The 20,454-nt window shown below is 37.3% G+C and overlaps 1 protein-coding gene across 2 annotated transcripts in view; it reads right to left on the reverse strand.

Moving 5' to 3' along the window:
• The window catches only part of mta3 (metastasis associated 1 family, member 3), a 38,593-nt gene that overhangs the window by 13,358 nt on the left and 4,781 nt on the right, over positions 1-20,454 (reverse strand). Inside the window, exons 4-14 of one of the 2 annotated variants that reach the window (XM_067368746.1) lie at positions 18,686-18,812; positions 16,477-16,540; positions 16,272-16,389; positions 10,200-10,302; positions 9,330-9,429; positions 9,041-9,229; positions 5,595-5,669; positions 5,392-5,450; positions 5,095-5,216; positions 4,486-4,643; positions 1,274-1,496 (exon numbers count right to left, since the gene is read on the reverse strand). In XM_067368746.1, coding sequence (XP_067224847.1) covers positions 1,274-1,496; positions 4,486-4,643; positions 5,095-5,216; positions 5,392-5,450; positions 5,595-5,669; positions 9,041-9,229; positions 9,330-9,429; positions 10,200-10,302; positions 16,272-16,389; positions 16,477-16,540; positions 18,686-18,812 — 1,338 coding nt within the window. Of the gene's footprint in view, positions 1-974; positions 1,497-4,485; positions 4,644-5,094; positions 5,217-5,391; positions 5,451-5,594; positions 5,670-9,040; positions 9,230-9,329; positions 9,430-10,199; positions 10,303-16,271; positions 16,390-16,476; positions 16,541-18,685; positions 18,813-20,454 lie in introns of those variants that run through there. The other variant, XM_067368745.1, reaches the window with a different exon arrangement.

The raw sequence follows: 20,454 nt of genomic DNA on the forward strand, positions 1-20,454 counted from the left end.
TAGATTATTCTGACAGGGACCGTATTTCGACTATAAATCTTGGCACGCACCATTAAGAATTCTTGTACTTTCATCTGTTGATGTAACAGTCGAAAAAGAAAAATCTGATTGCACATTTTATAATGGATAAACATGAAATTTAAGAAGACCAAAAGCAAAATGTAAAAAACATGTATATGTTGAATGTGTGTACTTCCTAGTACTAATTGTATGTTTAGGCTTGATCATGAGGTTGTGGGTAAAATCTTCTGAAAATAAGATAAACAATTAGCGAAAGATCCTAGATCGACATTAGAGGGTGTTTGTTCTGTGCAAAAGCAAAGAGATCTTGAGAACTGTCCTGAGAAAGTCCCAACACGTTCGACCCTAAAGGTCATAAACTTTTTGACCAGTGTAATAGTGACTATTCAAACATGTATTTACATATAAAATATGCATAAGATTACACACTAAAATCCCTGTATCAATCCAACTCTGAGACCGAATTTATTTTAAAATCCTTTCAAAATATACTAAGCAGCAACAAAAATATATCCCATTTCCTTCAATAGTAGTGCCAAGAGCATTAAAAACGCTATAACATGAATGCAGGGAATGATATCGAGGGGGAAAAGAATGCAAAACCAAAAGAGCTTATCTTTCTTAAGAGGAAAAAAGGAGACTTTTAGCAAAAGCACATTTATATATATAAAAAAAAAAAAAAAAAAAGAAAAGTACCCCTAGTCACACATATATATATACGTATATATACGTATAGTCTTTCAAGTCTCTCGTTGAAGCTTTTAATAAATATAAGGCTCAGACTATGATATGCATTTCAAGTATTATTACAATGTAAGGTGAAGCAAGCATAATAGGGCATCTTGTCAGTCTTTGTGTGTAATGTGTGCATACAAAACTCTCTTCAACAAACTGAGAGAAGTGCTAAAAATGTGCTTATGTTCAATTTAAACAACATCATAAACCCAACAAGGGTGGTGGGAAAAAAAGTGAATTTGAACTGAAAAGATGATTGAAACGCAAAATATGGAGGACAGGCAGTCTTTATTGGAAATGGGGTGGGGAGAATACAAAAACCAAAATAAAATATAATAACAATAATTATAATTATAATAATAATAAAAACAGTACAAGACAGGAAGATGGAGGGGAGGAATGACAGCGAGATGTGGAGAGGTGTGGTCGGGGAACAGAGCGGGTGGGACAGTGTGGGTGGGTGTGTGTGTGCGCGTTTGCACGCGAGGCTGAAGTTAAGAATTTAAAGAGCTCTTACACTCCGCCTTTATGGCACCACAGTTAATGGGCACAAAGGGGCGGCGCGCGGCCCGGCGCAGCCTGATGAGATCGCGGCACATGTGACGCGCCAGCTTGGTGAGGCGCGTGGCCTGCAGGAGGAACGCCTGCTTGGTCTTCATTGAGGATTTGGGGCTGCCGCTGTTCCTCATTGGAACCATGTGGGAAGACTGACGGGCGCCATGGCCACGAGAACGCAACTCCTATGGAGAGACAGATAAGGAAATGAAGGACTGATACAGGAAAAACAATGTAAAGACAATCAAAATAAGGAGGGATAGCGGGAAAACAGCAGAAAGCAAGAGGGAGAATAAAATGGCTTTCTAAAAAATTCTGAGATGAGACAATCCTCCAGATGTCTATCTGACCTTGGTTCATTTGCAACCAAGATAAACATGGTTTTTGCCAACCACAATGTTTTTTGCTGTGAATATTTGGCTCCCAAGATGAATATCAATCATTTAATATGATACTGTCACTATGGTAACACTTTTCAATATGATTCTGTATAAAACAATGACAAAGAACATTTTTCTGACTTTCCAGTTTATTAATTTAGGCTAATGTTCATTTCTATATTACAAATACATTAACATTTCAAGTTGCGTAATTTAATATTTTATTAGCAAACATGAAATAATGAACAGTAGAATAGCTGTGTAATAAACTCATTCATTACATTATCCCTATATGTACACACAATACTGTTCAAATGTATGAGGTCAGTAAGACTTTTTTTGTGGTTTAGAAAGAAGACTTTAATGCTTATCAAGGCTGCATTTATTTAATAAAACACAGTAATATTGTTAAATATTACAATTTAAAATAGAATTGTTTTAAATAAAATTGTTTTCAATTTTAATATATTTTTCAAAAAAAAATGTAATTTATTCCTGTGATGGCAAAGCTGAATTGTCAGCAGCCATTACTCCATCAGTCTTCAGTGTCACTTGATCCTGCCAAAATCACTTTACTATAAGGGGTGGGAGAAAAACAATTCTCAGATGCATCACGATTTTCTCCAATGATTATGAATTGATTCTGAGAATTTCAAATAATTCCGAGTTTTGTTTTGAACTGCAGATGCGTGATGGCACTAGAAACAGCCATTTTCTGCTTGCTTCCAATTTCACACACACACAAAAAAAAAAAAAAAAAAAAAAAAAAAAAAACCTCAAACAAGTATATAACCTTCAAAAAGGTTTAAGCAAATTACAAAAGGCAATTGTGGGCTTCACTGCACAGGAAATTCTCAGTGAAAAACGTGCACTTTTCTTGATGTTACGCTTAAAATTTGTAGACTTCCTCGCCAGTATTTTATCGTTTTCCATTAAAAAGGCTCATCACTTATGCCGTTTGGAAAGCAGTAGGCCGATGTATTTATAAAACACAAATCTTACTTACTGACAGATGGCTGCTTTCAAATGCTCATGTGTGCTTTGTGAAGAGCACTCACAATAGACGGCTGTGTGCGACTGCGTGCATAAGTGGTTAAACTGTTGCATCTCAAAATGCTTTTATGAGGAGATCAGATCGTGAGGTGCCTAAAGATTCTCATCCCTACTTAATATGCAGATTTGATATCATTATCAATGTGGAAGCTATGATACCTTGTTTTCAGGATACTTTTATGAATAGAATGTTCAAAACAGCAGCATTTTTTTAACTAGATGTCTTGTGTAATATTATAAATGTCTTTACTGTGACTTTTGATCAATTTAATGCATTCTTGCTCTGTAAATATTAATTTTTTTAATTTTCAGCATCATTACTCCAGTCTTCAGTGTCACATGATCCTTCAGAAATCATTCTAATATGCTGATTTGCTGCTCAATAAACATTTATGATTATTTTCAATGTTGAAAACAGTTGTGTAATTTTTTTTTTTTTTTTTCAGGATTCCTTGATGAATAGAAAGTTCAAAAGCTTCTGTAGCATTATACACTACCGTTCAAAAGTTTGGGGTCAGTAAGAATTTTTATTTTTTTGAAAAGAAATTAAAGAAATGAATACTTTTATTCAGCAAGGATGCATTAAATCAATCAAAAGTGGCAGTAAAGACATTTATAATGTTACAAAAGATTAGATTTCAGATAAACACTGTTCTTTTGAACTTTCTATTCATCAAATAATCCTGAAAAAAAATATTGTACACAAATATATTGTACAATTGTACACATTAAATGTTTCTTGAGCAGCAGATCAGCATATTAGAATAATTTCTGAAGGATCATGTGACACTGAAGACTGGAGTAATGATGCTGAAAATTCAGCTTTGCATCACAGGAATAAATTACTTTGTCAAATATATTCAAATAGAAAACAGTTATTTTAAATTGTGATAATATTTCACAATATTACTGTTTTTACTGTATTTTTAATTAAATAAATGTAGCCTTGGTGAGCAGACGAAACTTCTTTTAAAAACATTAAAAATCTTAGTGGTTCCAAACTTTTGGACTGTACTGATATATATATATATATTTTTTTTTTCAACTTTTTTCCCATGATTCCACAATTGTTTGATTAACATTAATGACAAACCGATATATTAAGACCTACTGTATCACAAGGATCTAATATAATGTTACACATCAGATGTTTTACCCCAACAGTTAACTAAACGTTCGTTTAATACATAACAGATAATATTTGCGTGAATACTCAAGACAGATTTTTTGAAATACTGTAATTCTTTGTATATGTGAATATCGGGATTGCACACTGTCGAGGCGTCTTTGTGCGAGCGCTTCGGATCTGTCAGCGCAAGTAAGATCGTTTTGTTTACATCAGCATGAGTTTGAAAATCACATTTCATTGGTTCATGCCTTCGAGAATTCGCTATGAATATTCGCAAAGTTGGACTGCTGAGTTTCACAACAATACCAAACTTGCGCTGAGAGGAAGCGCCAGTAGTCGAGAAGCGAGCAGAGAAAAACTGCATTTTTCATGGTCAAAGGAAAGGTGGTACTCTCAGAAAACGTACAAATAAAGATACTTTTAGATGTTTAATTGCTATTTGGGGCATTGGGATTGCTAGATGAGGGTTTAATGAACTTATTTTTATGAAATCCTCATTTTGGCATTTTTTAATTGTTTTACTTTATGCTCGAAATTAGCCTATGCGCATTCCGACTCATTTTGCCAGCATGGGCCATGTACACAGATCCACACTATGAGAACAGTACTTACATTGGGTGCAGGGCTTGGAGGCGTTTTTTCCTCTGCCCCCTCAGCTCTGCTTGGCATCTTCAGGCCACCATACTTTTTCCAGTACATCCAGCAGGATACACACAGGCGACACTGCATATTAGGAGGACCCCAAGAGTACCACTGTGCAGATTGTACACCTGTCAACAGAGAAGAATGAAGGACATAAATATGTAAGTTTAATTACGCCTGGTGGGTCATATTCTCAAGGAAAATTCAATTCCTATTCAATTATTTCTGTATAACCAAGTTGTCAGAAGGAACACTCAGCTTTCATGGCAAACCGAAGAGAAATATTACATAATGTCCTACAACACAACGAAAGGATTAAGTGTCGAGAGGGATTCAAATGCCTTTATGCTCCCCACTGCGAGTTCATTACTAAAAAGCAATATTGACCCAGACTAATCATTGCTGATCACATAGATTGTGATGCGGTAGCTTTGTTTGATCTGATTGGAAGATAAAAGGGTGAAAATTCAGTATCCAGCCCCATTGATTACAGGAGGCGTGACATGTCCTCCGGGAAAAGCAGTGAATTGATTGGATGGCTGTGTTGACTGTAATTAGATGAAGAGGGTCCTTACTCACCAAAACAGCTCTCACATGCACGGCCGCCTCCGGCTGTGTGGAAACTGCCTGTGCTTGCTGCACCATTCACAGTTGCCATCTTGCCGTTACTGACGGAGATCTGGTTAGGGTTGGGTTTATTGCTGTGAGGTGAAAAGCAAATTCAATTTCACACTATAAACTTTTACAGCAGGTTTAGAAACACGCAAAATCAAAAACTGAGCGCAGGTGGTCAATGCGTTTATCAGGACTATTTAAATCATGCGAACGGTGTGCAGGTCTTAGAAATGCTTTTGTTTTAAACATGTCCACACTCACTATGTGGGGATGTAGACTTGCTTCAGCTTGCTCTCCGCTTCAGCTGCCTTCAGTCGTTTCTGTACAAAGTCATAAACATTCAGCACTAAGCGAGATCAAGAACAGTCAGAGCACACAGAGAAAGAGATTTCCAGATAATTAGTTTTTTTCTATTGAAGTACAGCATAACTTTTTCAAGCATTTAAACTGAAACCGCTGCTCACCTGCTGAACGTATCTGTCTGTGGTTTTCCACATGTAATAATACTCAATGATGCTGGTCAGTGACTTCCAAGGAAGCTGAAATAAAACAGGTCATTTAAAATATCAGAAAGAAGGTGTTGTACTGAAGAAACAGCTCGTCTTGTCTCAATTCTTTAGATCGTAGGAATTTATGGAATATTTAGCCTCAGCGTGGTATGTCTGGAATCGCATGCAGACGCGCATGATTATTCATGAGCACCTGCTGAGTGCAAGGAAACGTGCATGTAATGGTTTCAAAGAATTTAAGAAATCTTAATTTAAAGCTGGCCGAGCCCCCACTTTTGGCCCGCATCTATGCGAGGGTGAGCAGAGTATAAAAATGAACACAGAGGTGTTCTGTGCTGACAGCTGGTGTTATGAAGAACATTTAGATTAACATCCTGAGCTGCTGCTATGTATTTTTAGTGGCTGGTTTCTCTGCCTTCCTTTCGGTTTTTGAACCTGGTAAGGAATAAGGATGGGAATCATTAGAGTACATTTCTTCTCTATGAATTCACGTTTTATAACCTTCTTAGCTGTGTTTTACAAAAAATGACAATGTTTTAACCAAATAAAATTAGGTTTATTAAAACAATGACATTACAAATGTGTTTAATCTAGGGCTGGGCGATATATTGCATGCAATTGTCACGCGCATTTCGTCAGTAAAGCCGGTTCCCTGATTACCGCTAAATCGGCATCACCTGCTTTCAAATGGAGCGGCATTTATTAGACAGAGCCGTAGTTCACTGATAAGCTACGCAATATCGCGTTCATTATCACAGATGAATCGCCTTCAATAATGAACGCGATATATTGCGTAGCTTATCAGTGAACTACGGCTCTGTCTAATAAATGCCGCTCCATTTGAAAGCAGGTGATGCCGATTTAGCGGTAATCAGGGAACCGGCTTTACTGATGAAATGCGTTGGAGATATATCGCCCAGCCCTAGTTTAATCAAAATTAAGAGAGGAATGGTAACTTTTTTTATACGTTGTAAGACAATCACTGACACAACTTTCTTATCTTTAGTCATTTTCCTCATTCTGTGACAACATGCACTTTGGAAGGTTGTGAGAGTATTAAAAATGTAACATCATAATAATAGCTTATTACTAGTTTAACAATTTCATGAATAAATTATATTCCACTTTTACTGGAATATTTATCTATTAGTCACAGCACAAATCAAACACTATCGTTCACTGCTTTAAGACAGAAGGGGAAACGAAGAGTAAGAGAAAACCAGTGTACCATTTAAACCACCCTACCAAGTCAATCTCTATGGACTATTTGGTGTTCGTGAACCAGTAGTTCTTATTGTGTGCAACAAAGTGGCTCAGTAGAAGAGCGGTTGTTTTTCATTTCATTTTCAGAAGTAAAGCCCCAGAGTAATAAATCCCATTTCTCAGTGCAATAGAAAACAGATTTTCCCTGTGTTCAAACCCTAATACCAGAGCTTTCACTTCATTCCCCATACAAATAAGTACTCTTGTCTCTGAACGAAAATATCAAACGTTCTCAGTTAGGTCAAGAAGCAACACACTCCAAACCCAATCCTTTCAGCTGCTCCAATCTTTCCATCGCTCAGCCGAACATCATGTCTTCACCTCATCTCTTCTGCTACTCCTCTATCCTATCATTTGAAGTGCCATTCTAAACTTTTGCTTCTCTAAACTCTATCTTTTTGTTTTTTTCAATAGTATCACATATAACATTCCTCTTTAAACTGTTCTTTTCCCCTATAGAAGTGGTTCCCAAACTGGGAACCCTTGGAGGAACGTGAGGTGACAGGGGGTACACGAATGAAATGCTGAGTTTTACCGTTCATTTGATTCTAGCCTACCTTAAAATAACATTAGAACCATGTATTTCTAACAGGCAAAATGCCATAAAAGGTCAAATACATGACATCCAATCAAATGGCCTCACTGTGCATATGACAAAATGTCTGCAGAGCATGCTGCATTAGTAAATTAAGTTACATTACTGCCATTCTCGACTGTGTATAAAGATCGATTTAAAACTCTCGTTTAAGACTCAACGAAAGCCACAGCAGAAGTGCAACACACAGCAGTGTTTCATGAACAAATCTGTGGCTTTGAACGAATCGTGAGTCAATGATTCCATGACCCATTCATAAATACAGCCACTTGCATCATTACTAAATGAATGACTCAATGAGGAACACATTAATGCAGTGACTTACCACCACCATTTTAGTTTTTATTTAAAACTATCACTTTGTTTTTACCATCACTGCATATTTCTCCATTGAACATTTTTTTTATTTAAAACATTAAATGTATTTATATAGGTAAAACATGCACTAGAAAATCAATTTAAAGGGTCAAATAATGTCCCTTAATGGAAAAGGTGTGACTGCAGTGGAAGGGAGGGGGAACACAAAAGGATGTTAAATGCCTCAGGGGGGGTACGCCACTGTAAAAAGATTGGGAACCACTGCACTTTTCAAGCTATAGCACCTTGTTTTTCCCCCCATTATACCATTCAGAAGTTTGGGGTTTGTAGGGTTTTTTTTTTTTCTTTTTTAATACTTTAATACTTAATACTTAAATTTAATACTTAATACATCAATAGGGACAGTGGCGATTTCTTTAAAAATTAAAGATTTTACTTTATAACAACATTTATAATAAGAATTGTTTCTTGAGCACTAAATCAGTATATTAGTATGATTTCTGAAGGATCATGTGACCCAGAAGACTGAAGTAATGGATGCTGAAAATTCAGCTTTGCCATTACAAAAATAATTTTGAAATACATTAAATTAGGAATGCACCAAAAATTCAGAAATTCAGCCAAAATGGCTATTTTCAGTTTCAGTTTCGGGCTGAAATAGTGACCGAAACAGACGTTTAATTAGAACTTTTCTAATGGCATGTTCTGACTGTGTTCAGCGTCTATTTCACGCTATTTTTTACTACAGTTTTAGCTATTTGAGTGTTTATTAATAAGTTGATTAATTAATTGATTATTAATGTATTACTTATTTTCGGTTTCCAGCCAAGTGGATCCTGAATTTTTGGTTTTGGCCCAGAATGTAGCACCCCAATTAAAATTTCAAATTGTAAAATATTTCACATTACTTTTTTAGTAATGTATTTATAAATTTTTTTTTTTTTTTTTTAGTATTTTTAATCAAATAAATTCAGCCTTGGTGAGCATAAGAGACTTCTAATTCAATGCGTTACTTTTCATTTCTTTGTGAAATTTAGTAGCAATTACTGAGTGAAAATTGTTTCAAAGTAAATGCTACAACATTTTATTTCATTTCAGTGTGTTTGAAAATTAACCTAAATCTCCCATAAGTATTTTTTGTGGACTGATTCAGAATCATTTGAAAAAGGAACGAAGCATTAGAGAATAAATTCTTCCCCCACCCCAACTTTCTGTGCATACTCACAAAGTCTTGCCGGATATCGTTGAAGTCTTTGCCGTATTTCTCCAGTGCCTCCTCGAACAAGTTTGCCTCTGATGAGCTCCACTCCTCCATCTCATCCCGGCACAGCACGGGCCCTCCTTGAGGAACGAGAACGCTCAGAGCGCTGGACAGGTCATAGCCGTGCCGATGCAGGGTGTCCATAGCATGGAACTTAAAGAGAACGAGATAGACAGACAAGGAGAGAATTAATCAGGCTTTTCACATCTCCAAGTGGATATACAGAGACAGATGGTGCTGATGAGATGGGTACCAGTGTGATGTCTCGTGAGGCTGCCGCGGCACTCATGTGTAAGCTGGGCTGTCTGACGGAGCTGCTGCAGTCCAAAGCTCGAGCAAAAGTACCAACCGCTCTGTACACAGATCACCAGATTCATCATGCAAATTTGATGAGAAAAAAAAAAAAAAAAATCTCAGTTTCCAATATCTACTACAGCAGTGGTTCTCAACTGGCAGGTCACAACCCAAAAACAGGTTGCACATAAAAATGATCCAATTGTTCAATGCAAATGTATCTGTAGGGCTGGGCATCAATACAGATTTGATTCCAATTAACAAGCTCAAATCAATTTGTTTAAATTTCAGTTATAATACAAGTTTTGCTACCAAGAATTGATATTGGGATCATTCAAATAAAGATTGTTTCAGCCCTAAAAATGACAGTTTCTTAGTTGAAACTCCCCAGATTCAAACAAGTTGCATGGCATTTTTCATATCTTCCTCAAAATCCATGAACAAAACTATACAAGGTTTAAAAAAAATTACATTCTCAATACATGGACTAACATGGTTTAATCACAATGTGTTTTGTGCAAAGATTTACTGGCATGAAACCATCATAACTCAAAATACATTTAGAAACCAAACAAACTGTAGAGACAAACCAATTGTTGTTGTTTTTTTTCTTCTAAATAAAATGATCAAAATGTATTTCATGTAATATTTTAGTGTCTGATTTTATAGACATTTGTGTGTATTTCTGCTGAATTTGGTTTAAATGTAAAATATTCACCCTGAAGCAAAACGGTCAAGAACCAATGTTTTAAAGCTCACTGACACATTGTGATGCATTGAGTTATTAATATGGCATAGATAAAATGAAGAAAGCATCCAAAAGACATACCGAGCAACCACAAGAAACTGGTCAATCTGTTTGTTGGTCAGCGGACACTCTGGGTCCCACATCTTCATCTCCAGTTTAGACTGGTCTCTGTCATCAGGTTCTCCTAAAGAGAAAAATTCTTTCATTAAAGCTGGTTGTGTAAAACCACTGGGTAAATTCTGCCATCGACACTCTCAAGACAATCCAGGCAACTTGTTCCCGTGGCAACGATGGGAATTAACACGTAAATCAAACCTGGCGTTAGGTAATGATGGAAGACAGCTTGCTTAGCAAGATCATGAAGAATGATGATGATGACAGGTATTATCATCATCAGCCCACCAGCCTGTCATTCGAATGAAGAGCAAAGCACTTAATCCTGCATTTTGTAAATGCTGAACTATAAATCGCTTTGGATGAGGAAAAAAAAAGTATGCTAAATGAGAAGGTCAGGATCCATGGGTTCAGATCAAATCTCCTTCTTTGCAGTTAAAATATATAATTTAAAAAGCTGAGGTTACATTTAATTTTAAGGTGACATATTGCGCAGTACTTATTTAAGTACAATGTAACTATTAACTAACTACATGTACTTACTATAGAGTTGCAGTTAGGGTTTGGTTTAGGGTTAGTTACTTGTAATTATGCATAATTTACTAATATTACTATAGTAATATTACATTACATTAAGTAACGTGTAACTACGTGACCTTAAAATAAAGTGTTTGCTCTGTAGCCATCTTCTAATATCTAGGCATCTAAATCTAGAACTATAAATTGCTTCACTCACACTGTCACTGGCCTCTCATTAAAGATAATGGGAGCTGTTGACTGGACATTTTTGTAAGGTTCTGAGTGGAGCAGGGTCACAGACTTACAGTTGGAGTCAAAGTGGGGGTCACAGACTGACAGAAGAGCAATTTCACACTTGACTGGTGGAACACGCCGATACCGTAAATGTGCAGTTTTTCTTGTGATGCAGCGGTGCTCACGATCCAAACTCATTGTGACATTTGACACTGCAAATAAGCAACACAACAACCCAACGAGACTACCATTTCCAGAGGAAACCAACTTTACAGCTCAAACACAAAATAAATCACCTCCCAGCCCCCAAACAATAGCTACTTTTCCACCGTAAGGCCGAACGGTTCTAAGAACTGTAAGGAACGGTTCCAGTTATTTTTCCACTGGAGCCTGGTTCAGCAAGGCATGATTACAAACCGCTCTAGGCCCGGAATTCTCAGCACAGTTAGCAAACCGTACTGAACAGTGCTGGTAGAATGCATGTACTATGTAGTGACATCGCCACTCAGGATTGTTCACTTGACTGCTGCCTGGCTACCAGTTTCTCTCTAGCTGGCTAAGCACTCGTAAACGAATTTTGAGCGACGTAAACCAATTAAAAATAAAATAAATATTTGATCATCCTCCATAATGTCACTATTCACATCTCATATTGTCTGTAAACTCTTCTGTAAACAATGCAATGATGGATGCATTATATTCCAAAGCCCGGATGTTATTAGCCCCACAATGGAAAATGAAACCATATCCGTACCAGCTGGACCGGATCGGCACGGAATGGAGTGGTTAAGCAACAAGAACGGTTTGGCCCTACGGTGGAAAAGCAGCTAAAGATACCTTATAAAAAAGCCTCAATTTAACTCATTCTGAAATCTAGTTTTGTCTAAAAGCCCAGATACACTAAACTGGCAATGAAGAACTAGCGGCGTAAAAAGTGGGTTGTAGTTTTGCCTCATGTCACCTGAGTCCAGATTAAAAAGTTAAGCTTGAACACAATGAAAACTACAGAACAATAGCACATACATTCTGGCTTGCTTGAAAGGAAATAACTCTCCATACTAGCAGGTGACAGTAGTCTGTATTAGTCATTCAAAAAGAGAACTCTGAAGAGCTAGGACTGCGAATATACAACCCATAAGCAAAGCAGCGTTAGCATACCGTTTTTGCACAAATGTCTCACCACAGATGGTTTTCGTAATACAGCTTTTTAAAATATGTCTGATAAATTGCAAATGGCAATGGTGTTGTCGTTAGCTGTTTGCTTGCGTCATGTTTTTCTTCTCGTACATTGGTTTGCTGAGCTGAACAGCCAATCAGAGTGGTCTCACTCACTGATGGCTTCACTGCCATTTCAACATGCTCAATCGACCAACAGGGATATGTGCCTACGAATCACACCGCAAAAACTAGGTGGACACACTCAACAATGGTCCAACATTGGTCACGTGTCACAGCCTTAAAGATGCCTTCACATTTGGTTTGATTGCTTAGTCTGAGTCTGATTGCACCCCTGTTCCCCTGCAGTTCTCATTCCAGTTTACTTTAGGATGAATTGCTTTTATGCCAATGGTGAACCGTACCCCAAAACACAGTCAAATTAAGAGGCGATATTTAAATAATTTGCCTCTTAAATGTGTGTTGATTAATACTGTGGTCAATAAAACAAAATGCATTTGAATCTTAATATGATGGTAATGATGATGATTAGCCATTCAGTTGTATCAGACTCTTGGTGATCCTATGGCCCGTCTCTTTCCATGCTTTCCGGTCTTTTGCCTTCTTTTTCAGTTGTTCTATGCCTAGGCCTGTGTCACTTTTGACAGTGTCTAGCCAACACGTTTTTAGGCGGCCTCTTTGTTCCACTAACTGTGATAAGCATCATTGCATTTTCCAATGAAGCTGTTCGCATCACATGACCAAAGCTGCAGTTTGGTAATTTTTCCCTTCAGGCTTGATGCGCTCCAGGACCTCTCTCTGTTGGTAACCCTCACGGTCCATAGTATCCCTGAGAGCTTTCTCCAACACCACAACTCAAAGGCATCAATAATCCTTTGATCAGTTTTTTCACAGTCCAGCTTTCACATCCATATGTTGATATAGGAAACACAATCGCCTGGATTAGCCTCCATTTGGTTGTGAGATTGATGTCTTTGCTCCTTCTGATTTGGTGTATGCTTAGCATTGCATTACATCCTAAAAGAAATTCAGCCCTTTATTTCAAGTGTGCAGTCCTAAATTTGGTCAATCATAGAACCCAAGAAGCAGAAGTCTTTAACGCATTCAAATGTCTTCTCTGTTGATGGTCACTTTAATTGCTCTGGTTCCGGCTGGCTGTCTTTTTAATTTTCAAGTGGAGTCCCATCTTTTCACTTTCCTTTTAAATCTGTATTATAAGGTGTTTTAGACCATTTTCAGTTACTGCTAATAAGGTTGTATCATCAGAATAACGGAGATTATCATTTTCAGTTACTGCTAATAAGGTTGTATCATCAGAATAACGGAGATTATCATTTTCAGTTACTGCTAATAAGGTTGTATCATCAGAATAACGGAGATTATTGATATCTTGATATCTGATATCTGCCACCAATCTTCACATCTATTTCCGATTCTTCCAGACATAATTTCCTCATGACACGCCATGAGAGAATACAGCCTTGTCCCACACCCCTTTCAATTTTAAACCATTCTGTATCACCATATTGTGTTCGGACAACTGCTTCTTGATCTGTATAAAACAATCTTATCAACTAGGTCAGATGTGCTGACCCTCTCAATTCTTGAAGTATCTTCTATAACTTGTCATGTTCCAAACAATCAAAAGCCTTGCTAAAAATCAATGAAGCATATGTATACTCTTTTCTGACAATCATAACATTTTTCAGTGATTCACCACATATTTGCAATGTTGTCACATGTGCCACGACCTCGGCGAAACCCAGCCTGTGAGTCAGGTAGTTTTATGATTGGGTGTAGGCGCTGCTAAATAATTTTTAGAAGGATTTTGCTTGTGTGAGAAATCATAGCTATTGAACAGTAGTTGCAACAGTTCCTTGCATCGCCTTTCTTTAGTAGTAGTATAAAAACTGATCTTTTCCAATCTTTTGGCCACTTCCTGGTTTCCAGATTTTTGGTAAATTGCTTTGATGGCCACATGGAATAGGCCTCAACATTTCTGCTGGGAAACAGTAAAAACCAGGAGCCTCATTGTTTGGTAATTGCTGTATCGCCCATATAACTTCTGAAATTTAAAATTGCTGGTTCTATTTCCACTGGGTCATTGTTAGGTTGTTCTCCAATACTAGTGCTTGCATAAAGCTCTCTGGTGTATTCTTGCCACCTGCATCTAATGTCTTGCTGGTCAGTCAAGACTCTTCCATTCTTGTCTTTTATGATTCCTTTGCGAGCTTGAAAGGGAGTTCAAATGTTCCTGACCTGTACAAAGAGATCCCTAGTGTGACCTTTTCGACAGTCCTCCTCCAATTTCATGAAACTTTGCTTCAAGTATGTCTCTTTGTCCTTGCTCTTTGAAATTCTGCTTTTAACCTCCTAGCCTTGTTTCTTTCCCAAGCAGCTTTGGCTTCTCTTTCTTTGTTCAGCAATTCTGACGGTTCCTTCTGATAGCCATTTACTCCTTTTCTCTCAATTTTTTTATGGTATATGTTTCTGCGACATTTCTATAATTGCAGATTGCATTTCTTGCCATAATTCGTCTTGGTGGTTCTCTGCAGTGTCGAGCAGTTCGAACCTGCTCTTCACTTCAACACTTTTGCTTCAGACTTGACTGACAGACTGGCATTCTGACACCACAAGCTTGCCAACCCCTTGCCATTAATTACTCACCCTCATGTTGTTAGAAACCCATAAGACTTTTGTTCATCTTCGAACACAAAAAAAGATATTTTTAATGAAATCAGAGCTTTCTGTCCCTCTACTGACAGCGTATGCAACTACCACTTTCAAGACCCAGAAAGGTAGTAAAGACATCATTAAAGTAATCCATGTGACTCCAGTGGTATAACCTCAATTTTATGAAGGGACATAAGTGCTTTGTTTGCGCAAAAAATATAATTCTTACAGGTTTGGACAGACATGAGAGTGAGTGATCTAAAGACAAAATTTTCATTTTTGGGCGAACTAACCCTTTAAAATTTGAATGATGAACTCATTCAATGAACATGAATGCCATGTTGATGGTGATAATTTCCATTTTTATAGATGTCTTTGATATTTATTTTAAATCACTGACACTGGTTGGCTACAGGTGATATTTATGGCAAGCGCAATAACAGAACACAGACTTAGCTGTAGGCTTATTGGATAGAAATAAAAACCATTTAGTTTAGTTTGGACAATGGACACTACAATTATAAAATGAAAGTGTCTGATCTGCTCCATACAGCACAATCTGCAGAGTTGCAATGCATCAGGAGTCAGATTTCACTTATCAGGTGAAGAGATTAAGGACAGATGACTGACAGAACAAAGGATTTGGTGCTCAACAGATTCTGAGCGTCAATGACTCAAGATGTTCAGTCAGTAAGTACCACCTTGTCCTAATACAGAGATTCGAGTGAAGGGAGCTTGCATTCAAAATTGAAACTTTCATTCTTCCACTGATGTTACCAGTAATACCAGTGTTGTCACAAGTTTATATATAATACTGGTGTGAAAATATCCTCACCGTGACATCCCTACTGACAATGTGTCTACGTTTTTAATCATATCTGGTGAAGGGTGAGTAACCTGGCGAGACAATTTTTGTCAAAGAGCTATGTGTGGCTAATGAGCCATAGGTTCCCGACCACTGCACTAGTCACTGGCGACTAACCACTGGACTTCTTAATCATGCCTCTGATTGGCCATTACATTCAAACGCTCAACAGAAATATGCATGAATGGTTATGATTGGTTATAATGCTCAATGTTGCAAAAAAAAAAAAAAATCTTTGATGCAATGTTAGCAATCAACAATTTTCAAATTTGACTTTAATCACAACAGTCATAACAGATTTTGTTCCCATGACATTTTTTGTTCCCTTTTCTTGGCATTTTTGTTCATTTATGCCCCAAACCCCTGTTAATTTCCGATCCTGCCCCAAAACACCTTTTCAAATGGACTCAGATACTGTATCAGCAAAACAAACCCAACTCTGATTGTTGACTTCTACTTGCACCAAATGCTCTAGTTTGACCTTCGTCACTGAGACAAAAACATAAAAGCTAATTAGCTAAATATTCATATTTAAAAGAAACTACCATCTATGTTAAATAAAATAAACTAACCTTCCTGAAGCATTTCTGGGACATCAGCCTGAAAACGTGGACCAACGCGAATCTCGCCTTTGTCGGCCAATAGTGTCTTCTGTGTGGGGTCGTACACCAATGAGTAAAAAAATGTGTCCTGAGAGAGAGAGAGAGAGAGTGCACAAATAATAGTTAAACAATCATTTAACTTAGACATCCAATCAACTTAAAGACAGAACTTTACCTCTTTCTCAAGGTAGGAGAGCACAGCTTCTGTCTCGTTCAGGAGGGCTACACTGCATTTGCCCCTATTTCCACCACCCCAGAAGAAAAAAGATAATAAATGATTAAAACATGTAGCCCCATGTGTTATGTTCTGTCTCCACAGACCCTCTAATCCACAGCACAGTAAAAGGGGGGATGAAGGGGGAGACACTAGGTGCAAGATTACAGAAGAATGTGTGAGTGTGTGATGGTGACATGAGCAAAGATGAAAAGGTGAGAAAAGAGCAGATGGGTGAGAGGACTATAATAAAATTCAGGAAATTAAAGGAGAAAGGGCAGAGAGAAGAAACAGATAAGAGACAGGCACAGACAATGAGAGAGCACTGAACAAAATCATTATGGAGCTATTGGACGGTGGAAAACGGATGCTAATCTCTCTGTGCTTGTCTGAATGAGAGTTTAACCATGAACACTGCCACGTCTACATCCAGCCTGCACTGTTGGGGAAGCTACTGTGAAACTGCCCAAGCTACAAGCTATTCATTTAAAGGATTAGTCCAAAAATTTTATATATTTACTCACCATCATGTCATTCCAAACCTTTATGACTCTCTTTTTGTCCACACAGTTTAAGTAAATGGTAACCAAAACTGTCTGCTTAACAACATTCTTCACAATACGTTCTTTTGTGTTCCACAGAAAGAAAGAGTCATACAGGCTTGCAATGTCGTAAGGGTGAGTAAATTATGACAATTTACATTTTTGGGTGAGCTAAAATTACTTACTACATATATTAGCCACACTACCAGATACAGTGAATGATAATAATTTTTTTTAAATTAATAGCCTGATTATCAGATTATACACACACACACACACACACACACACCATGGTCTGTCGAATACATGATTCTGATTGGCTGGAAAGTGTTATTTAGAACTATTTAATGCACAGGTAGTTCCGAGTACATTTAATCACCATTCTATATTAGTGCACTGCTTTAATTGAAGCATACACACACACACACACACACACACACCAATAACATCACTGAAACAGGAGCACAGGAACTTGTCAACGCTGCCCCGTGACTTTTATTAATAAATGAACTACGCTGCTCAATTACTACGGTATATTATTCAGCAAATAGGTTGTAACATCACTGTTTTTGAAGTAATTAAACTCACAGCTTCATTGTTAGTAGAGAAACGCTGCACAGAGTCATAAAGCGCTTACCCAGTCATAAACCTTCATTCCAGTGATACTCTTTTGAGTTCTTATGTATTGTGTCCCATCTCTCGTTCTGCATTTTTATTTATTTTTTTCAAATCTCCCTCTTGCTTGTTCTGCCTCCTCGACCATCATACACCCCCTAATGCTGATTGGTTACACGTTTGTTGCTGCTCTCGGCCCGACTAACTTCCAAAAAGTGTTTTTGAAGTCCCCTTTTAAAACATTCCAAAAAACCAATACTATTGCCTCAAACTTGCACCATTTGTTGTGCCAATAAATGGTTGGTTGGAATGCTTAAACCTTCCTACAAATGAATCTAAAAATGGTATTTTTAAACAAAGAAAAAAAAAATTACAATTGCTAATTTCATATAAGCTGGTGCATAATCTTAATTGAGATTCACTCTTATGTATATAAATTTAAGATGATATTGGATTTATCTCCATAATTGGGTGAGAGCTGAAACATTTTTTATAAAACTGAACTCAATCTTGAAATGTGTCCAGTTCCTCACAAAATACATTATCCCCTGTAAAGGCCAGCTAGCATCCTACAATGGCTGCTCAATATTTATGGATCACAGAAGCCAAAAGAAAAAAAAAAACAAAGAGAGAAGAAAGGGAGTGACATTTCCTTTATTTGGAGGTTGGTATCAATTTCAGTAAGCACAGCAGGCCTCTCCAAACCTCGGCACCACCACTAATGTTTCTCATAGGAGGCGTCCCTTTGATTAGAACCACTGCCACCCGGCTCCAGGCCGCTAATGCATTTATCACCTGAATCACAGCGGGTGCTACAAAAGCCCTGGGGTGCCATTGGACAGCTAAAGAATGGATGCAGAACTGTGACTCACATCCTGGTGTGGGCTGGGGTTGTGCTGTGCAACATGGGGGCTGTTATCTTACCTCAACTGCCCCCAAAAAATTGAACTGAGGATTAAAGGCACATTTTGGTCTATCGGATATTTAGAAGCAATTGAACCTGTGGGGTTTACCTGATGTGTGTGGCAGGGAGGGATTCGTACTGGCGGGAAAGGAAAAGCTCTCTGTGGCGAAGCTGATGTTTCTGTTTTTCAGAGAGTTCTGGCTCTGAGGGGCTTTCCTTCTCTTCTTCCAGGTCCTCTGTACGCAGGCAATTAGAAATGGGTCAAAAGACATGTATAAACACATATAAATGACTCCAAAAACACAAATATTTACTTTACAGACTGTTTGCATTAGCGGCCACAAGGAGACCAACCGAATCAACCAAATGCAAATACTTTTTGCATACACAAAGCAGATGTTAAAGATGACAGCATTCTTATTGTCATTTAGTGTTTACTGTGCTGTGTTGTGATCAACACAAAGGATTAATGAGTAATTTATTGCAAATTGTAGTCAAACTGACTTTTTATGCATTTTGGCCATTCATTTACATTCATTAACAACAGCATTTTTGGGGCCTGAAAACACAAATTTTGAAAACGAGTTTCAAAGTGCAAGTTTTTGAAAACGACACCTTTATCTTGTCCTTGTACATTTCTAATTTGTGCAAATGGTGATGTCATGGGCATGCATATTACATGTTCAGTCTATAGGTGTGCAGTTTCTTTACAAAATGACATCGCCATCTACTGGCTTGGCATGCATAATACAGGGTTTTTTAATTGTTTTGTGGATCTGTGTGTCATCTGTACATGAAAAACACAAAGGAAAAACTATTCTGTTTTAGTACATTGTTGTTGTGTAAACATACCCTGAAAGCAAATTTATGGCAAAGCAAAGAGTTTTTGGAAAGATGCGATATAAATAAAGCACCTGATTTTTTTTACATAAACATAGGTTACTCGTATATTGTTAACTTCCAGTTACACAACCAAACAAAAGTTTGGGGTGAGTAGATTTTTTTTTTAAAGAAAGTAGTACTTTTATGCAGCAAGGATGCATTAAATTTATCAAAAGTGACGGTAAAGACATTTCTAACATTACAAAAGATTTCTATTTCTTTAAACTTACTACTCTTTAAAAAAACCTTAAAAAAAAAAAAAAAAAATCCTGTTTCTTAAGCACCAAAGCAGCATATTAGAATAATTACTAAAGAATCATGTGACAATGAAGACTGGAGTAATAGCTGCTGAAAAAATCAGAAATTATAACATTTACAAAATAACTTTTAAAAATAATATTAAAGATTAAAAACCATTACTTTAAATTGTTATTATTTGAACAGTATATTATTTACCAAAATGATTCTTCTTCTGTTTGATTCTTATATTGGCTATTTTAAAATAACTTTGAACGTGGCTCCTCCAATCAGCTTTCAGAGCAGTTTCATAACAGTAAACAATTGATTTTGGCATTTGTTGACTGAGCTCACCAACTGCACGTGTCTAAAAACAGTGTGAAATGGAAGATAGGAATCCAGTGTTGACTAGACTGTTTTAGCTTAGAAATATACCTCTGCCATCTAATCAACGGTCCCCAAATGAAACTGGGACACTTATTCAGGGCGGCTTCGTTTACTTTACTGGAAATGGTGCAATTTAGTTATATGCAAGCATGTGATGACTACCACATTCACTGCTACTACTTATGAAGCCTAGCAGGGGTCTTAGACAACAAGACCACAGATTTATTTCACTTATACTTTTCCTACAGTCTTTAATTTAGTCAGCATCAAAACACTGAGTCAAGCAAAACTCCTATTGTGACCAGTTGATCAAGACAAATTTCTTGAGGGTCTCTGAAACATTACAAAATTAGGAAGCCCTGCTGCCCAATT

The sequence above is a fragment of the Chanodichthys erythropterus genome, chromosome 19 (genome assembly GCF_024489055.1).
Source record: "Chanodichthys erythropterus isolate Z2021 chromosome 19, ASM2448905v1, whole genome shotgun sequence".
Classification (NCBI taxonomy): domain Eukaryota; kingdom Metazoa; phylum Chordata; class Actinopteri; order Cypriniformes; family Xenocyprididae; genus Chanodichthys; species Chanodichthys erythropterus.